Source organism: Dromaius novaehollandiae, chromosome 3 (genome assembly GCF_036370855.1).
Source record: "Dromaius novaehollandiae isolate bDroNov1 chromosome 3, bDroNov1.hap1, whole genome shotgun sequence".
NCBI lineage: Eukaryota > Metazoa > Chordata > Aves > Casuariiformes > Dromaiidae > Dromaius > Dromaius novaehollandiae.
Genome location: NC_088100.1, coordinates 22,455,265 through 22,476,852, shown reverse-complemented (window position 1 = coordinate 22,476,852; position 21,588 = coordinate 22,455,265). Strand labels below are relative to the sequence as shown.

Below are 21,588 nucleotides of genomic sequence, written 5' to 3'. Positions count from 1 at the left end.
TTAAACAAATTTTCAGAAATCCTTCAATGATGAGGGCACTATAAGACAAGCTATTAAAGAAGCTGAACTGCTTAACTGCTACAGAGGTTTTTTTTTTTTTTAAAAAAAAGTCTTTGTATGCCTGACAAGGAAAAACACTGGAGACCAGACCTAAAGCATTCACTAAGAAAAACTACAATGCTTAAAGTGATTTTTAAAATCAAGTATGAGGGTAATTTCTTCCACCATACATACAAAAAAAATACCTGTACATTTAGCAAAAGTAAAAAACTCCGACTCAGAGATGGTTTGTTGCCAATTTCAGTTTATTATAGAAAGAGACCATACATTATAACCTAACAGAAACCACTATTACCCCAGCATGTCTAGTTTTAAATTGTTTGTAATTTTTTCCCCAAATCCATATAGCAAGAGAGAGTTGCAACTAGACAAAATTGGAATAATTTTTTAGGGCAACCTATTCAAAAATAAAACTTCATCATAAGTTATCACCTGATGTTTATTTAAGAAATAAGTTTAAGGTAAAGTTAATGGCATTTAACGCACTTCAGTTTTGTGATGGAATAGTCTTGATCAGGAATCTCGTTTTGATAAATGTGAAAAGTCAAAATACATTTTTGTGTGCAAATATATTATTGCTTCAACACTTTCTTCTATACAAATTTAGTTATTACTTATGGCAACATAATTGGCTGGAAAGAGGCCAGTTTGTCCTCCTATTGTTCCTTCCCACCAATCAAAGTGTGAATTTGTTTTGGTTGTGACTGTGATTTTGTCTCCAGCTTTGAAAGATAAGTCACCTGGCTGTTGTCCTTCAAATGAATAAAGTGCTGTCACTTCTACTGGACTGCTCCAAGAATTACCTGAAATGAAAGAAATTAAATAAAAAGAAAATTACTGACCTTCACATATACTGAGTTCTTAAATACAATATTCTTAAACGATGGTAAAGACCAGTGACAAAGGCATCAAAATAATTTATCTGAGTGTATAAACTGCAGACAAAAAAACCATGGCTTTCACTACATTTTTAGATAGGTGCCATTTGGGTTCTAGTCTATCAGCACAGTACTGTTAACAAAGTAGCACTCTTTCCAAAATAAAGATCAGTTTTATCTATATACCTCAAATTCTTCCAGTGGAGACAGCGGGAACAAAATTAGTCTGTTGAAGAAAGCATAACTATTTCCTGATAGACTGCCGAACAGAAGAACTTTTGAGTTTTAGTTCCAGTATGTGTTCTCTGGATACAAACTGCAAAACTTAGAGCAGGGACTTTGATTTTATATCTATGCTCAGGATATAGGATTGTAAAATACAAAATATTCACAGCACCTTCCTTCTCTTTTCATAGTGTTTATAATTTCTAGGATGTTTTCTAGGTATGTTTTGCACATTAAACAAAACATATAAAGTTTATTAGTGGAAAGAACTTCTTATGGCTCTACATACTGGAAGGGTCTTAACCTGCGTTGAGGTGTTTTACACCACGTATACAAATGATTTTTATTCTCTTTCCACCAGTCTCATACATAACTTTTTCAGTCCTTCACTGCGGTGGGAATCATGCCGTGAGTCTTCTGATTTAGTTTTAAAATCACCTAAAGCCTTGAACATTATTATCCAGTCTCCATTCTTGTTGACATTTTTAGCCAATGTCTAAATATTTAGTATGTTTGATCTTTCAATCTGAGTATCTTCAGTTTGCTGATGATTACCTTTGCTCTCAATCCCTTTAATATGGTCTGAATTTTATAAAGTAGTTGTCTTTCTATAAAATTGGTTTAAAAAATAATTCAATTAAACCAGTGCAATCTGCTGTGTGAATGCATCTAAAAGTGGTTCATGCAGATCTGAAAAAAAGTACCTTGGGGGTACAACAGACAACTAGTTAAGAGGAAGTGATGAAGACCTCCACACAGTGAGCTGGAGAGGTTTCAGGATGCATTGCTCATATGGACATGATGGCTGCACAAATGCTCAAGCATGTAAGATGACAGATTTTTAGCGTTAGGTGCACCTGCAAGTCACGCTTGCTGCCTGAACTCAGTTGTAAAGGGGGAAACCCAAGCTTCTCTTAGTCTACAGATTTCAAGTAGAGCTGGAAAGGACATGAGAAAAGCACTACTACTACTTCTTTTGGCAGTCTGTGCTCAATAGCTGATTCTGGTAACCGTTTAACTTTTCTTCTAGCTGCTTTTATCACCTCAAAAGAAAGAGGAAAAATTCTTTTGCACCCCAAAATACAGACTTTCCAGACAAAAAAGTACAAACAGAGAAAAAGAATGGACTACAAATGTACGTGTAAACAGCACAGATGTCTTCTTCCAGTGTCTGTCAATATGTATGTTCACTCCATAGGCTACTTCTTTCCCTTCATGACCTGCATTTGCAACAATGCACTGGATAATCAAAGACTAATGAGAAGTTCTTCAGCCATGGGCTGGGAGACTGCTGATCGCAGAAAAGTCAGACTGTCTTTCCTAGGTTCATGATCTGAAGTTGCACATCACTATTTCTTTTGATATAAAAAAGAAACAAAAAGAAAAGGTCCATGTATATCCGATCTTTTTCTCCACCAGTTACCGCTACCAAAAAAGGTAGCAATAGAACTTTTCTCAATATCCTTTTTATTTTTGCACTTGAAACATGGACAGGCTGAGTATTCAGCAATTGCTTGATCTTCCTCCAAGAATTCAAGCATTTGATGCAGTCAGGATAATATGATGTGTTCACATGCATATTTTGATTGAGGAGATCAGGCAGAAAAGCACAAAAGTGAAAGATATTTTGACTTTTTATTCCTAATTTTAATTTAAGAAAAGTAAAAAAATACTATGGCTCAGCACTCTTCAAGTACCAAGGCAAGAGAACAACTCTGCCATATTTATATTAAAAAAAAGGGGAGGATTGGGGTGTGTTTACTTCTATGCCACATTCAGGCAGCAAGTAGGGGTATGAGCGCATTGCATAAGGTACTATGAAGGCTACAGATTCTCATGCTTTTCTTAACAATGTGTGTTCCCATCGCCTGAATGTGCAGGTAGAGAAGCACTCAAGAATTACAGTTACTAAATATTTATAACTGTCTAAACTATGTTTATACTCTTGGAAAAATAAGATAATTGATGACAAAAAAAGACAACATGCTAATACGAGAAGTTAATAGTCAAAGTTTCTTTTAACTGAAGTTAATGGAAGAACTGTCACTATAGCTTTAGTAAGCTGGACTCATAGCAATGGAATTAAACAGCAGTTACCTCCTCCATGGCTGAACTTGAATTAAGAGCAATACTATAATTCCTCTTACATAAACTGTTGAGTATACTGAAATTGGCAAAACAGAAGTAGGAAGGAAAATGAAGAGAAATTAGACACAAATCAAAGCATGAAAAGGTGAAACAAAAGAAGTACATGTGAGATATGAAAATGCAGGAGTGCAGCTGATACACTACAAACACCTCTCCAACTATTGTTTGCTCTGTCATATGAACACGATTGTTTCATGCATTTGCTTTCCCACATTTTGCTCCTCTTCTAGAGGACCGTATGTCCTTCCCAACATGCAGAAACCTCAAAGCTGTGTTTATGAACATTGCCCCATTTGCTACCTATCATTTCAAAGCATTTTCTAACCTTATTACTCTCACCTATTTCACCATAATTCCTATTTAATTTTGCCTAGCAGCTCTTTCCCATATTATAGTTTCATTTCTCACCAAGACACTAATCTCTGTGCTTTACAAGCACAAACCAGATAAATACATATTTATGGTCTCTAGATTGCAGCATCCCATGCCTCATATTTATTAGATTATCCTAAAAAAAAGGGTATGTTAAATGAATGTACTTTTTAAAAATCTGCCATATACCATTTGAAGGGAAGCTATTTCATCTGTTTTCTCATTTCAGTTGACATAAACTGGGGTGGATACATATTATACTGTATCATGTTAGACTGATATATTATAGATGAGAAAACATGACTTTTTCTATATGCATTGTAATAATGTCAAGATTTAAAACATTTGTTTTCAACAAAATTGTTATAGTCACTCGTGAAGACTGCTGAATGCCTATGTTGAAACCACATTTGCAGCTCACACAAGATGGTGCTACAGTGCTACATACAGCATATGATACTGAGACCATTGAGATTTATGAGTATGCACACTGGAATAAAAACAAATTGTATTGTGGAAAATCCTTAATTAATGAGATCTGAATATACACACAGCACACTTCTACAAACACAGTGGCCAACAGAGAAATATAGAAATTTTGCTTGAAGATCTACTAGTGCAGCAGCCAGCATACATATTCAATGTTCTAATAAACACAGGAATGGTGTACGCTTGTTAACTAACTGCTCTGACCAACATACCCTTTCATTTTTATTCATCTTTACATACCATAATGCTTTGAATGTTTTGCTTAAGACTACTGCTACAGATTAATGACTTGATGTAGTATTAACTAGAGTGAATATACAGTCTGTGAGGTACTCTGTGATACCAGCCCCATAGTAAATAGAGAAAGAAAACTATCTTTAATTACAGTATATCTACAACAGAATAAAAGCATTCTCCAGAAAGCTGCTATAGAACAGATACATTAGATACATTTATACTAATAGACTGAATAGTGGCAGAGCCTTTTTTTGACTTTGAGGCCAATGGGCATAGATTAGTTGCTAGTAAACTAGCAAACTCTCACTGTCCAGACAAGAGCGCGCCACATCAAAACTACCTACTGGTTTCTAGACTGGAATGACTCCCAAACTGTACCCGTAAATTATCTGGGAAAGTGCTAGATGACAGTCATGCCAAGGAATTCTCTAACCATTTACCCATATAGTTAATCGAGTTCTAGAGCTTGGGCCCATGTCCTCGCACTGTTTATATTACTAGCAAATGTAGCCACTAATTTCACATCCTAATTTATACTATGATAAAATATCTGTAAACCCATAGCTTGACTCTAGGGGTGTTTTTTAAAGAAGAACAGGCATTTCATGTCACTTGGGGTTCAGTTTTATTAAGTTTTTGAAAATCAAAAATAAGTTGGAAAACAGAAGAGTTGCAGTACTGCTGTGGGTCCCAAACTTGTTATACTGGCAAGAATGTATATCCTCTAGCTATTGAATGTCCAATGCTGAAGAACTTGCAGAGGAATTATGCAAAAACTATAAAGTGCTGCTTTTGCCGACCGGGACACAAACATAAAATTGAAACGGGTTTCATGTGCTTGAGGTCAGTGGCGAGACTGCTAAACATCTACTTAGCAAAATTAAGTAATTGTCAGCAATTAGAGATCTAGAAGGATCTCTGTGGAACAACCGTGTGTCCAGCTATATGATAGAAGCTATAAGTAAAGTACGACAAACTACTAGTGCTGTCTTTGGGCTCACCTGACCCATATTAAGGATCTTGCAGAAAAGGATTCCTGTGACTCACCTGACACAGTGGACATGCCATCTGACCAAAGGCACTGATGACTGATAGGGTAAGCCTGTTGTGGATTGCCAGTATTTTACTCGCTTTCTGTAAATCTCTGCTTGGATAAATGGGCTGTTGGTCTGTCTTCTTTTGAAGCAGAAAGGTTGCAACGCCAATTCTTTTGGGTTGTAACATACCATACACAAAAGTGGTTGTCCAAGAGATTTATTTTTCCCTGAAACTCAATGTTCTTTCTACCCTGCAATTACTCAAAATTTGCGTACAACCTTCAGAATACGTGGCTAAAGTTTTTGTTATTTAAAAATCAATCTGAACAAGCAACATGGTCAGCATATTAAGTTCTGTTTTCTCTCTATTTTGTAAAAAAAAGTAGGGAGAAGTGACTAGAACATTATTAATTGCCACACACAATTTTAAAGTTAGATGAATCTCCAGCATTAAAGATGACAGAAGTTGTATATAGTGCATAAAACCTCCACCAAAAAATGTCAGCTTACAGAAAAGCTGCCATAGAGTTCTCATTGGCTAAAAGGAGTCATGGAAAACTAAGCAACTAGATGAACCCTGTTTGTGCAGGAGAAATATGAGAAAATCAGCAAACAGACCAAATGATGGAAAACATCTAATGGCTCCAGGCAGACACAAACACCTATTCTTTCAAATGTAAATATATCAAATATCAAAAAGGTTCATTGTCACTAGCATAACATTCACAGAGATTGGAAGCCTCAGTTACTGCTCATAGGTTTAGGATGAGGGCTGTAGCTAATAGTAGGCAGACAGAAACCTTAGTTCTTTCCCTGTTACAGGACACTATGCTTTTGTTAGGATAGGATTAGTATTGAGTTTAGAATTAGAGATCAGGAAAGAAGTCAAAGTGGAGTGAAGAACTAGATTAACTACAGGTTCCTGCACATCTCTGAGTAAAAAATGATTACTGGTGCCAGCAATGACAAAGAGTTTATAGAAGGTTTTTGTGGGAGTGCCTGCATAGACACCCTTAGCAAACGGCCTAGACAACAACAGCTGCTAAGATAAAAATGTGAGTGCAGACAGTGGGCACATGCATGGATTGAATACACAAAACTGTCTGAAGGGTGTTTGCCCAAAGCTATCATGCTAAAAGGAAGCTAACGATCAGCACCCAACCAAACATGTTAAAGAGGACCATTATCCAGATTCAATAGCAACAGAGAAATTTCAAGGAGACTTTTGAAGCAAAGACAGAATCATCTTGAAAAGATATAGAAGAAGCATGAACATTTTTAACAGGGGAGAGAGTTTATGGTGGAAACAGCAGCAGTCAAACCCCAGTTTGACACTGCCAAAAATCACCCCACTGGCATCATTAGGGTTGTGATCAGTGGCGCGAAGTCTAGTTGGAGGCCTGTAGCTAGCGGTGTCCCCCACAGATCAACACTGGGTCCAGTCCAGTTCAACTTATTCACCAGTGACCTGGAAGAAGGGACAGAGTGCACCCTCAGCAAGTTTGCTCATGATACAAAACTGGGAGGAGTGGCTGATACACCAGAGGACTGTGCTGCCATTCAGAGAGATCTTGACAGGCTGAAGAAGGGGGCAGACAGGAACATCATGAAGTTCAACAAAGGGATGTGCAGAGTCCTGCACCTAGGGAGGAATAACCCCATGCATCAGTACAGGCTGATCCTTGCCCTCAGCCCTGGGGAAGCCACAGCTGAAGTGCTGGATCCAGTCCTGGGCTCCCCAGTACAAGAGAGATGTGGAGCTCTGGAGTGAGCCCAGCAAAGGGCTACTAAGAGCATCTCTCATATGAGGAAAGGCTGAGAGAGCTGGGACTGTTCAGCCTGGAGATGAGAAGGCTAGGGGGAATCTTATTGATGCACATAAATATCTAAAGGGAGGGTGCAAAGAGGATGTGGCCAGACTCTTTTCAGTGGTGCCCAGTCATAGGACAAGAGGCAATGGGCAAAACTGAAATACAGGCAGTGTCTGAACATGAGGAAAAACTTCTTTACTGTGAGGGTGACTGAGCACTGGAGCAGGTTGCCCAGAGAGGTTGTGGAGTCTCCATCCTTGCAGATATTCAAAAGCCATCTGGACAGGGTCCTGGAAAGCCTGCTCTAGGTGACCCTGCTTGAGTGGGGTTGGACTAGATGATCTCCAGAGGTCCATTCCAACTTCAACCGCTAGGTGATTCTATGATCACAACTGCTGTTCAAGCCAGACAGAGCAGCCTCCCCATCCAGTACTGTGGGTAGACTGTACCCAGCCAGGAACTGACAGCATGGTGTGCAACAAGTAGAGATTTACACCTTGGTGTGCATGTGTGACCTCGTGGGTGGCTTTCTTGCTGGAAACAGTGGGTCATAGGGAGTCTTGCAGGCACACACAGAACTGGAGTATCCACATCTCCAACAGGAGGTGTGTGAGAGTAGGGGAACGCACACTGCAAGAATAGGTGGTGTGTGCTTGTAACCCACACTGCCTGTGAGAGGGGATGTGTGTGCCTTAACACTTTGTGCATATGCTTTTATGTGCATGCATGTGTGTGTGTGTGTGTGTGTGTGTGTGTGTGTGCGCGCATACAATTAAAAATTTTTTTGGGGGGGGAGAATAGTTAGAGAAGAGCATTTAGAAATTTGTTTATTAATATTTTAGTGTTTAATATTGTGGTTTATTTGCTGTAATACTGATATGGATTCTGAATGTATAGTTCACAGATTAACCATTAATTATCTGTCACTGATGAATTAATAAACCACTTCAGTCCTGATTTTGGTTTAAATTATGCGAACAGAGCAGTTTTTCCCTCTGACAGTTCTTACATGAATCTCTGCTCCTACAGTGAACACTAGGGTTCAGGCTGAACGGCTCTGCCTCAATTAATACTTGTAATTAAACAGTTTAACTACTAGTCTAATAAAAGGTTATAGAAGGTTGGCAAGTATAGGTTGTGAAGATAAAGCGAGACTGAAGGCAGGAATTCAAATAAGCAATAAAAAGCTAAGCTCACTATCAGTTCCATGAGAAGCAAGGATGGATTCTTTTTTTTTTTTTTTTCAGAAACAAATCAGTTTAATTAACCTTACAGAGTGACTGGATTACTGTTAGGGTTAAGTTACTATTACTGTTAGGACTAAGATTAGGATAGGAGTTAAAGAAAATATGGGTTGAGGAGAAAGGTTCATTGGTGGACAAGCAGTATCAAGGCTGAGATTAGGCCTGCCTTAAATGGCAAGAGGAAACAGCTTATTGCTATTTCCAGATTTGCTGTGCTCACCAAACTATACGGCTAGATCCAGAGATTAATTAAAGAGTTACTGTTGGATCCTTGCAGGCCAGGTGCAGGAGGGAGTAAAAACAACGTATGAATTATGATTCATTCTGAGGTAGATATGTGTTTCCACATAGCAGTCAAAGTTAGTTTTAAGGGTGGAATTAGAATTTGGGTAGAGGATCCAGTTAGCAAACAAAGCTATGCAACCTCTAAATTCACTGTTAAGAGGGGTTGGAATAGGTCAAGCTCTTACAGTGATTAATGCTGTTCTCTTCTTCGTATTTTGAGACTATACATTTCCCAAGCTATATTTTGGACAGTTTTTGCACAGAAACTGCAAAAACTAAGGAGACACATTTTCTGTTGAATCTGACACACCATGCATTATAATGCAGAAGGCAGGGTGAGGGCAAAGGAAACAGCATGTAGTAAATTCTGAGGACATCAGGGTCATCACTAACAATAGGAATAGGTTTGGGATTAGGGTTAAAGCTCAGAAATAGTAGGAACTAAAGATCTAAAATTTTGACTTGAAGAATCCAGCAGTATTGGGCTATGATGAGGCTTGAAGATAGAGAAATAGCTTAACGTTAATTCTGAGGTAAGAGGTAAACCACTAAGTTTAATCTGTAATACTCACAAGAATGAGATGACAGCTGGGACTGGCAGAGAGTTTTTTTGGTTCTTTTTGAACTCAAAGATAAACTTAACCTGACAGGTTTTGGTATAGTTCACAATGCCATTTACCAAGAGCTAAATTTATTACTTTATGGCATAAGCCCACAGTTGTAAGTGGTTCTGACCAGTCTTAGTATTAAGCAAACTAACAACAATGAATTAAGCAAACTAACAATAAACAATAATGATTAGGTTTCTACAGAACAGTAGACAAAAAAGATTTTTTTGCTATATCCTACAAATCCTATGGGGCTAGGATAGATGTAAAGGAGGAAATGGTTTATTGTGAGCAAGGTATGAGCCTCTGAATTTAGTTGAAGCTTCAGTTAATAATGGAATTAAACATCTACCACCTTGAGTCTTAACTCTAACAGCTATGTTTATTGTAATTCTTGTAACACGTGCACACAATATATCTCTAAGATAGAGATTCTTCTGTCATGAATAAAATCATAAGAAAGCACATGGACAACTTTCCTTCAGATTAGAAAAAGTCATACGAGTCGAATTGTTCTATAACACCACTACCCAAAATATCTTATGACCAAAAAAAAAAAATCTTTTTCAAGTGCTGCTTCTCTTCACTCTGACCACAAAAATTGCTTTCTATATAGAAGGAACATAGAGAAACGGGAACAAAATGCTTTCGACTGCAAATACACACAGTGATAGAGCCTGGCAGAAAAAGTGGTCTGGCATCCATACCTGTAAGAATCTTACTTTTTGGAGAGTGCTCTCAACAGTTATGAGTCTGGTAAGATCCACATGACAATGAAGAGATTACTGCTGGCTGCAGGTTGAATGTTTTACAGTCTCAAGTCATTCAGGCTCACTCAACTATGGTTAGAGTTCAGTGCAGAAGAGACTAAGTTGTAGGTCTATAGCTAATTCCTGCAATGCCTGCAAAACCAGGATGTAGTTTGGATTCAGAAAGGTGAATGAGACTCCATGATAAACACTTAACCCTAAGGTTAAGACTGACGCCATTGTTTCCAATATGTTTCTTGGACAGGAAGAGATTAATTAACAGTTCCCTGAAAGGTGGGATGGAGGTCTGTTTGCTTAAGCCGGATCCAAAGGTTAGATGTTGGGGGGAGGGGGGGGGGGAAGATTGCTTATGATATTCTTGCAGCAAATTTGGTAATGGATGAGACAGTAAGCTACAGTGGTTTTGAAACATATTTGCTGTCATTTCAATACAACTTTTCTATGTAAACTAGAAAACCTAGTGTTTTAAGAAAGGATTAATCTGACAACTTTTAAATGTATAATCACTCTATGCTTCCTTTATAATCAAAGAAGGGGAAAAAAAGGGCACTTAAAGGGTAGCTTATCTTATCCTAAGATAGATGACTGAGATATTTTTTATATTTTTAAATTTATATGCCCTTTTTGGGTGATTTTTTCCTACTAGAGTACATTAGCTTAGATCTAGATGATGAACTTATGTTACTAGACTAGAAGAGAAATTTCACACTTAATTTGTTTTTCTAGGCATATTATTGTGCCAAATCCCAAAACCTCACGACATCTCTAGATGCTCTAGCTCTACTCAGGAAGATTATTTCCCAAATATAATACTTACCAAATATTGAGAAAACATAATGGTGCACATCTGAAAACTTAGCTAGTGGTGGAAGTTGTAATCAGCCACTGAATGAGAGGTGAAATTAGGTATAAGGCGATAGGCTGTAGAGGTCCTTAAAAAGGGAAAGTGAATAGCAAAATCTCCTGATTCAATTGAAAAGGGAGAGTCAGTGCAGGAACGTGATGGAGGATGATATGGGCAAAGTGATGGGGCAGGAAATTAACTTTGAAGCAAGAGCTGAAGCTAGATGAGAGTAAAGGAATATTGAATTTACAAAGGTCAGAGAAAAGGATGTTGGAATAATTGAATGACAAGATGACAAAAGCCTGCACAAAAGTGCAGACTGAATGAAATGGCTGTCTCTCTGAAATGGTATTCAGAGAAAAATCTATAAGACTTGCACATTGCTCAAAGGTGAGTACTTCTGAAAAAATTTAACCTGAAGATGACACATGGTCTGCAGTGATCAGCAACAGGCAGTTTCAGATTGTATTAAAAACTACTTGGATAACATTAGTAACTCAACCTAAAAAATAGGTTGAGTTAAAGTACTAAAGTACTAGAGTTAGACAGAAAGAGAGGGATCTGGAAAAGAGGTAGTAATGAGGTACCTGGCAAATGAAAAAGGACCAAGGATAGTGAGCTGGCAAACCTTAAGAGGAAATTGGAGGACTGATAAGGAGACTTTCTCAGAAACACACTGAAAGTATAGATGTAAAGGCAATTATACAGCTAGCCCAGCAATGGAATGCAGAGAGCACAAATATTCCCAAAGAAAATGGAAGATCACAATTAACATGGCCACCAGGTTAAGGGAGAATGGAATGCAATTTCTAATACATGGTTATGAAGAGGTTGCTAAAGACTTGGAAATAACAGTTACACTTACTACAGTAATGGAGCAGCACCACGGCTGAATCTCTGGCCCTAAGGCCAACTGACACAGTCTAGCCCTGTTCATGCTATTGAACTCTGCCTCCAAATCAGGGTAGCTTCATTCAGATTGCCTGTCAGGAATGGTCTCTGGCACATGCTAGCCTCCAGACTACTGAGGAATCATTTGAGAATCTACCATCTTGCCCAGGTCAAAATGAGGCCAAGGACCTGCTAACAACTTAAGAGAACAAATAATAAAGTTGCAGTGCCCAAAAATATTTTCTGGCAATATTTTATTTATCAGCATAGATGAAGCCATTGGTTTCAGCTGGGTGCAAGAGGAGACACTGCTTTAGAGAGGATCCACTAATAATACTGAAGATGAGGTAGCAACAATGTGGTCAACTAGAGGCTTTATAAAATGAAACAGGATGAGATGCTAATACTGGGAAGAGGTAGTGCTTGATGAGATTGAGAGTTTAAGGGAGAAAAAGAAGTGACAAGATAGGATGGATACCTGGTGCAAATAGAGACGGGACAAAACAATGAGAATCTTCTGCATCTGTGAAAGCTGTAAGTTTTACAGAAAATATCAGCTGAGGGAGAGCAGAACCATCAGGCTTGTATCAGTCTCTTCCTGAAAGATATCCAGCGCAGACCGAGAAGAGGGGACCTGGGAGGGTCCTGAAGACCTGGGGAGGACCTGAAGAATGATCCAATAACGCAAAACGTCCAGACAGATGGGACTGGGAGCGTATGACTAAATAAAGCACACTCCCAGGCTTAGATCAGAGTCTGGTCTGTTTCTAGAAATTTAACCATTTTTTTGGTCACTTCTCTTTTGGTTCCCATTACTCTTACGGGAAGGCTATTTCAGAGCCCTACTCCTTTGGTTGTTAAGATAGTTTTCTTAACATCCAGCTTCAAGTGATTCACTACTAGTTTATATCTTCTTCTTGTTTGTCAACATCAGCCTTTGGTTTAAACCTTTCTTTCTCTGCATTTACCTTTCTTATACTTTTCCAGTCAAAAAAAGTATTCCTCAAACCTCCACACTGTTATACTAAACAAACTGATTTAGTTACCTCTCATTTGAGTGACTCTTCATTTCACTCATCCTACTTATTCTTCTCTGCATCCTTTCCATTTTACTTAATCTTTCTTGAAAATAAGTAACCCAAATATTACCATATTCCAGATAAGACAAATTCCAAGTTTAATTATCATTTCCCTACCTCTATAGTGTGAGCCTGTAAGCAACTGACTTCTCACACTGTACCATTAAGAGTAGAGTTGTTTAAATAGAAGGGAGACAAAACTGAAGGAACAGAGAATTTATTTTGTGAATATCATGGATTTCTTTCTGACTGTGAAAAGAAAAAAATATTTGGGGTGAATCAGGAGACTGTCAGAACAGATCTTCTATGAGGAGATAAAGCCGAGAATAAAGAAATCAGTGTACACAAAGGAAAAGAAGGAAAGGAATCATGGAATCACAGGTTGGAATGGACCTCTGAAGATCATCTAGTCTAACCCCCCTGATCAAGCAGGGTCACCTAGAGCAGGCTGCCCAGGACCATGTCCAGTCAGGTTCTGAATATCTCCAAGGATGGAGACTCCACAGCCTCTCTGGGTAACCTGTTCCAGTGCTCTGTCACCCTCCCAGTAAAGAATTTTTTCCTCACATTCAGCTGGAAATTCCTATGTTTCAGTTTGTGCCCATTGCCTCTTGTCCTGTTGCTGGGCACCACTAAAAATAGTCTGGCCCCATCCTCTTGACACCCTCCCTTCAGATATTTGTATACATTGATAAGATCCTCTTTCAGTCTTCTCTTCTCCAGGCTAAACAGTCCCAGCTCTCTCAGCCTTTCCTCATAGGAGAGATGCTCCAGTCCCCTAATCATCTTTGTAGCCCTACACTGGACTCTCTCCAGTGGCTCCGTGTCTCTCTTGTACTGAGGAGCCCAGAACTGGACACAGTACTTCAGATATGGCCTTACCAGGGCTGAGCAGAGGGGGAGGATCACCTCCCTCGACCTGCTGGCAACACTCTTCCTAATGCACCCCAGGATACCATTGGCCTTCTTGGCCACAAGGGCACATTGCTGGATCATGGTTAACTTGGCGTCCACCAGGACTCCCAGGTCCTTCTCTGCAGAGCTGCTTTCCAGCAGGTCGGCTCCCAACCTGCACTGGTGCATGGGGTTATTCCTCCCTAGCTGGAGGACCCTGCACTTGCCTTTGTTGAACTTCATGAGGTTCCTCTCTGCCCAACTCTCCAGCCTGTTGAGGTCCCTCTGAATGGCAGCACAGCCCTCTGGTGTATCAGCCACTCCTCCCAGTTTTGTATGGTCAGCAAACTTCTACCCAGCCAGTCATTCCATCATAGAAGGCTATCAAGTTGGCTAAGCATGATTTTCCCTTGGTGAATCCATGCTGACTACTCCTGATCACCTTCTTTTCCTCCATATGCTTAGAGATGACATCCAGGATGAGTTGCTCCATCACCTTTCTAGGGATGGAGGGGAGGCTGACTGGCCTGTAGTTTCCTGGGTCCTGTTTCCTGCCCTTTTGGAAGACTGAAGTAACATTAGCTTTCTTCCAGTCCTCAGGCACCTCTTCTGTTCTCCATGACCTTTCAAAGATGATCAAGAGTGGCCTAGCAATAACATCCACCAGCTCCCTCAGCACTCGTGGGTGCATCCCATTGGGGCCCTTGGATCTGTGGATATCAGGTTTGCCTAAATGATCTCTAACCCGATCCTCCTTGACCAAGGGAACGTCTTCCTTTCTTCAGACTTTCTCTCTTGTCTCCAGGGTCTGGGATTCCTGAGGGCTGGCCTTAGCAGTAAAGACTGAAGCAAAGAAGGCATTCAGTAACTCTGCCTTCTCTGTATCCTTTGTCACCAGGGCACCCACCCCCATTCAGCAGCGGGCCCACATTTTCCCTAGTCTTCCTTTTGCTACTGATATATTTGAAGAAGCCCTTCTTATTGTCCTTGACATCCCTTGCCAGATTTAATTCCAAATGGGCCTTAGCCTTCCTTGTCACATCCCTGCATACTCTGACAATGTTCCTATATTCCTTCCAAGTGGCCTGTCCCTTCTTCCACATTCTGTATATTTCCTCCTTCTGTTTGAGTTTTGCCAGGAGCTCCTTGCTCATCCATGCAGGTCTCCTGCCCCATTTGCTTGACTTCTTACTCATATCTTGAATGTGATGGAAGTGATGCTTGAGTACTTTCCAGCTCTCTTGGACCTCCCTTCCTCCTAGGGCCATATCCCATGGGATTCCTCCAAGTAGGTCCCTGAAGAGGCCAAAGTTTGCTCTCCTGAAGTCCAGGGTTGTGATCCTACTTATTGCCCTACTTCCTCCTTGCAGGATCCTGAACTCCACCATCTCATGATCACTGCAGCCAAGGATGCCCCTAACCTCCACATCTCCAACCAGTCCTTCTTTGTTTGTTAGTACAAGGTTCAGCAGCATGTGTCTCCTCGTTGGCTCCTCCACCACCTGTGTCAGTAAGTTATCCTCAATGCTCTGCAGGAACCTCCTGGACTGTTTGTGCCTAGCTGTATTGTCTTTCCAGCAGATATCAGGGTGGCTGAAGTCCACCATTATAATCAGGGCCTGTGAACATGAGGCTACTTCCAGCTGTCTGTAGAAGGCCTCATCAACTTCCTGATCAGGTAGGCTGTAGTAAACACCCACAACAGTGTCACCTATGTTAGCCTGCCCTTTAATCCTTACCCATAAGCTCTCGACTCGCTCTTCATCCACCCCTAGGCAGAGCTCAATACATTCCAGTTGCTTTCTCACATAAAGAGCAACTCCACCACCTCACTTTCCTGGCCTGTCTTTCCTAAAAAGCAAATAGCCATCCATGACAACATATCAGTCATGTGAGCTATCCCACTAAGTCTCTGTAATTGCAATGAGATCATTGCCCTGCGACCGCACACAGACCTCTAATTCTTCCTGTTTATTCCCCATGCTGAATCATAACACATACATATCCTAATACGAGTTTAAGCAAAGAAATGGTTCAAGATGACAAATTGCTTGGATGTAAACAAAGAAAAAAAAGTAATATCTCCACAGTCAGGTTATAGAATATTGAAACAACTGCCTCAAATAAAATACCTGCTTTATGATCAAATACAATAATAGAAAGACATAGTATCTTATTTCATGTGATTTTTGGAAAAAAAGCATCTTGGAGATTACGACCTCATTAAGCAAAGTTGACTGGATGCACTTCATTTTCCCTATTCATAGATCATATCTTTCAACCTTTAACCTAAAAGTAGAGCTTTAGGTAAGCCCCTAAAGCAGAACAGGCATATACATAATTATATATTCCAATTTAGTTATTTCTGGACAAATTATAAACCAAGTATCTGTAAGGGTATTCAGGATGAAGATCTGAGCTAGATGTTGGAAGTCAGGAATCTTATGTTCTATTCATGTTCAACTAATCTTCTTAAAAGGGTTTTCTTTTTTTCTCCCCCCTTTCTGCACTCTTCTCAAAAACCCTCAGCATACAGAAACCAACAACCTCATATCTCACTGAACAGATGTTTGAGAAAGCCTAAATATGCATGGTAGATTTGACATTTTATTTCCACAGGTACTAATCCACTATAATCATATATATATATATATATATAATCATATATATATATATGTAAATCTTTCAGTACAAATACTTGAAATATATCATATGCCACCATTGATCCAATTAATCTCCAATAATGGTCATCTGATCAAAGGTCAGGATAACTCTCTAAATGACTCTCAGAACAAAAAAAAATCTTTTGTCTTAGCTGCTGTTTTACTACTTAGTTTGGGGTAAGTAAACAAAAATACTAGTGTTTCTCTACTTTCCAATAAAAAGCTCAAGATTCTCAGAAGTGTTAACATGCAACACTGATATCCTTCTTCGTAATGGAGGAAACAAAGTATTAGTTTTACTTGTTTTGTAGAGTTTACTTGCATGTATTTCTAGTACTAGAATGGGTAACTGAGCTTCACTGTCACTGCAGAAAAGCAGTATGCTGTAATGCCTACACAAATGCTTTTTGAACAAATGCTTCTGTGCCATCATCAGTTATACAAATCTGCTCTGAAGGAGGAGGACAGGACACAGTTGCTTTATTTGCTTCTGCTCCACAACCACTTATGAACAAAAAAGTATTGTATCCAGAGGAACTGATGTCTGTGTTGTTACACCAGCTGTAGATTTGAGGTAGTTTGGATTATGTCAAGGAAGGTCTGTAACATTTCAGGAACCATACTTTATAATACCTCTCAGCACTAAATGTACACCCCAGTACTGGCAAGGAGCACAAAACCAAATTGCTTCATGTTCAGCCCCTATATCTTCCACATATATGGGAACTGTCTCAGCAATGCCTACTTTCTGAACTAGTTGCAGAGTTATACTTTATGTACTACTTTAAGTTGATACTTTGTCTAGGTTTTCAGTGTGCTTTCAGGCTACAAAACCCTCAGGTCGATTTCTAGAGTAAGTTAACTATGTTCTCCATTAACAAAGAAGTGGTGGATGGAAAAATTCATCCAGGTTTAAAAATGGATGTGGAAGACAGAATAAAGAAAAGTTAGGCACAGACATAGCTTTCAAGGTACACTATCCTCAGTTTCATCCAGGGCATGAAGAGATAGAAATTCAACAACAGATGAAAAGCTGTATGCCTGGAACAGAGGAAATAAACTCCTTTTTTTCTCTTGACTCACAAAAACAAGAAAAACACTCAAGTACTTTTGACCTCTTCCACATAAGCTAGAAATGGACCATTTCAAAGCAGCTTCCATGTCACCAGCTTGTGTCACTACTAAACAATGTCACATCTGACAAACAAAACCAATAGTTTCATGGGTGGCTGAAGCAGACCTGACTAAATTTAAAGTTTAAGTTACTGTTCAAATTAAGCTCATTCAGTATGAAACACATTTCACTGGCTTTGAGTCTCTGGCCTACTAGAGAACATGCTAGCTCATCATCTTCATCTGCTGATGGAATGTGTTCTATCTTTGGTTCAGCACACTCAGCTTTTGCATTAAAGAAGTGCCTTTTTTTGTCAAGCATCTGTGGATGTATTTGGTATTTAGGAGATTAAAAAAACAAAAAAACCCCCACCTCCTGTGTGTAAGAATCAATTCCACAACAAGTACTGCTGCCGATTACCTTCTGGATTTTTCTGCCTTTTCAAAAAACATTTAAATTTTCATTCAAGCTGAAACGGTCAAATAAACGATACTGATGCTAAAGTCCTTATTACATTCAAGATTACATTACTGCAAAATAGTGCCTCTACTGAATTCAGACTGCAAGAGATGAGATTCAACACTAAGTATAGTGATCATATTCTGAAAAGTACAGTATAGAAAGAACAACTGAGCACTATTTTATTCAGGCCAATTAGACTATTCAGGAATTATCCACAGATCTTTTATTATGTTGACAAGCTACTCCATGCTTCCCCTACACATACTGAGTTTACATCCCAACCTGAACACATCATCTCTGCATTTTGCTTCTCAAATCTCTCTACAGTCTGATTAGAAAATTCTGCCAACATGGTGAACTATTTCATTTGATATAAATCTTCACTTTTTATCCTAGATTGGAAAATAACTTGCAGCCTCAAAAAAAAAAAAAAAAAAAAAAAAAGAGAAGGAAAAAGTAGTAAGCCCAGTTTTATGCTATATAGTTCTGCACAGTCACTACAGTAATGCTCTATGAAACACTGACTGAAAAAAGTTTCAGACTGGCACAGGGAAAAACTTTTCTGGACTGTTTAGAAAACAGTGGTTAAAATAATAAAATTTTATGAGGCAAAGAGGTACTTCATATGGAAACATACAAAATAATATTATTGTACAAGACTTCATCTGAACTACTACTGACAATCCCCATCGCTAATGTTCAAACTGCATGAGGAACAGGAAGATCAGGAAGAGAAAAACTGTTTTTGCAAGGGGAGGCAAAGATTAGCTTCACAGGATAACTCAGATGAAAAAGATCACTACTTTCAGACAAATGAATAAAGCAAAAAAGGTATTTTAGCTAAGGAACATGAAAGCATGAGACTAGACTGATTTAATCTTGTTAAGAATAAATTTAAATGAAAAATAAGTCTTAGAAAGAAGCTTCAAGTCATTAAAAAAGATTCAGAAACAGCTTTCAGTAGAAATAGCAGGGCAAAATCTCCTACCTATTTTTAATATAAAGTCTACTGCTTTTATGTTAATAAAATCATATGGATCTATGCAATAGGCAGAAAGCTTTTATTAACTTAAATTGGGTTAAGGGGCTCAGGGGTTGCTGTGATATATCCTAGATATGTTATTTGCCACAATTACTTATTTCCATTGCTGTTATGTTATTATACCACCACTACCACTATAGCCATTATTAACTCTAACTAATTCCAAGGGCTCACCTTATAACTTAAAAAGGTATTTAACGGACATTCCCTCCTCTGTCACCTGGTGACCCAAGCAATTGTACTTCCACTTACAGTGTCCCATGGCACAATCTTGTATCATTTAATAATAGTGCAAACCAGTAGGAGAAAGGCAGATAACTACCAGAGAATCACAGCACTACTTCAGTAAGAGCTAGAAACAGCACAAAACCAGAGAAACTAGAGTCAAAACGGGTTAGTGCAAACTCTGCATATAAAACCTAGCTTCATGAAGATGAAACATCTTGGACAGCCACCATCACGAAACCCGTGTTTACATTATACTTCCCAGGCTAGCCCAGCCTATCTTCACTGTATGCTCATTACACCAGACTGGCCAAGAAGTAGGCAGTTATGATAAAGCCCATGAAATGAAACAGCAAACAGTTTTTCAATTTTCAGCTACTATTGAAGAATGGTATTTACAGTATTCTTTATACTTTTATGGACATGATGCAATGCTAAATGTACTTTCAAGTCAGGTAAAATATTAGATCTCTGGATACTTCTGAAAAGAGAACAAGCTTATAGTGACTAAAACAGTGAAAGAAAAATGATATTTTTTAGATCAAGAATGAGGAATCTCTGGCTTGCAGACTGGATTCAGCCACTAACTCCAATTTGTTCAACATGCAGCAAACACAAAGACAACGTTCTACCCCAGCAATACCTCCAAATTTTCTCTGCTGCCCTATACCCAGGCATCCCACTAATCTCAGCCTCTCCCTCATCCTTCTGTAGCATTTGACAAATGTCCAGTTGGTGGGGGAGAAGGAAAGAGGTGGAGACTGTGAACCTTATTGAAGGGACAAACGTAAAATTAATGCAGAGCAAATTTTCCCCATTATATTTGTTCCTGACTTACAGAAGAGTTTTCTGCTTTTTATTTTCCTTCGACCCCTTTCTTTCTAAATAGCACAATGCTAAGAATGTGTGTATGCACCATTCAGAGGCACAGCGGAAGCAGAGTTCAAGTCTTCTGGTGGAATAAAAAACTTGATAGTATGTTCTCTTCCATAAAAGGAGAGGTTGTTTTTAGTTGAGTTTCCTAAAGACACAAACAACGGCAAAAAGAGCATGTGAAGGTTGCCTAATTTGGGGGGGGGGGGGGGGGGAATGTTAATGAGAAAGAGAAACCAAATGGAATATAATCTGAGAAGCCTTGATGAAGAGAAATTGGATCAGGTCTGTACAAGTCTGTATCAGACCTCCCCAGTGAATGGGTAGGACAAGTTTCTTGAAACTATACCTTTTGGTAAAAGTGAGAAACTTTATCATAACATTGCTAGCAGAGTTGTTTATCATACTAATCTAGTTTATATCAGTGTTTGCCATATTAATTTATTTTTCCCAAGCCTCCTGTTTACTCTTCAAGAAGTGAGAGTTTTTCCACAAAACATGGGTGACCTCATTTCAATCAGCAACATCCAGCTGGCTGATCAGGACCATGCATCTCTGGACTAGCACAGCAGTTGCTGTGGGACCCTCAGGCGCCTCCTATGTTCCCTCTGGGACAGAGAACACATCACTTCTTGGGGAACCATGGCACTATTAATTTTTCTGCTTATGGAAGAGTATAGTTGATTTGGACGACCGTTTCATTAGGTTAAAGACTAACCAATTCCTAAAGAAAGAGAAGCATTACCAGAGTCATCTCTTAGCAATAGTATAAAGTAGATGTTCGCTCACTACCTTTTCAGAAATAGATATGCAGGATTTCCTCCCATGTCTTTCCTGCCTCCCACCAAGGATAAAGAGTGTGAGGAGAGGTAAAAAAGTAGAAGACAAAACCGTTCCCAAAAATGCAATTTTGAGATGTAGAGAGGTTTCTAGTCTCTGCTATCAAGATGGATATGCACAGTTTCCCCCTGATCACCCTACTACTACTGCAAAATGTTCTCCACCTCTTTGTTCAGTGTCAGTTTTCAACACAAGCCAATCAAGCACAGGGCTGTTAGCAGCAGCCTGGAGAGAAATCCTGAATATATCACTTCCTAGATGTACATAAAAATCCTGTTTATCTTTCATAAGTACTAATGAAGCAAAAGCTCCTATACTCCTGATGGCTTTTCTAGATAAATAGATAGGAAAGCAATTTAAACTTACTATCTGGACAATACAGAAAGAAAATATTACTAAATGCAGTACACAGTTATGAAACAACTTTTTGACCATATATTACATAAACATGCCTAAACATCACACCATGTGCCTTACAAGGGCCTCAGACAAAAGGC

General features: G+C 39.0%; 1 protein-coding gene across 3 annotated transcripts in view; it reads right to left on the bottom strand.

The window, feature by feature from the left end:
- Positions 1-284: 284 nt before the first annotated feature.
- Positions 285-21,588, bottom strand: part of SH3YL1 (SH3 and SYLF domain containing 1) — a 54,261-nt gene continuing 32,957 nt past the window's right edge. For all 3 annotated transcript variants that reach the window (XM_026116595.2, XM_026116593.2, XM_026116594.2), the window contains exon 10: positions 285-863. In XM_026116595.2, coding sequence (XP_025972380.1) covers positions 664-863 — 200 coding nt within the window. In that variant the 3' untranslated portion in view covers positions 285-663. The remainder of the gene's footprint in view (positions 864-21,588) is intronic.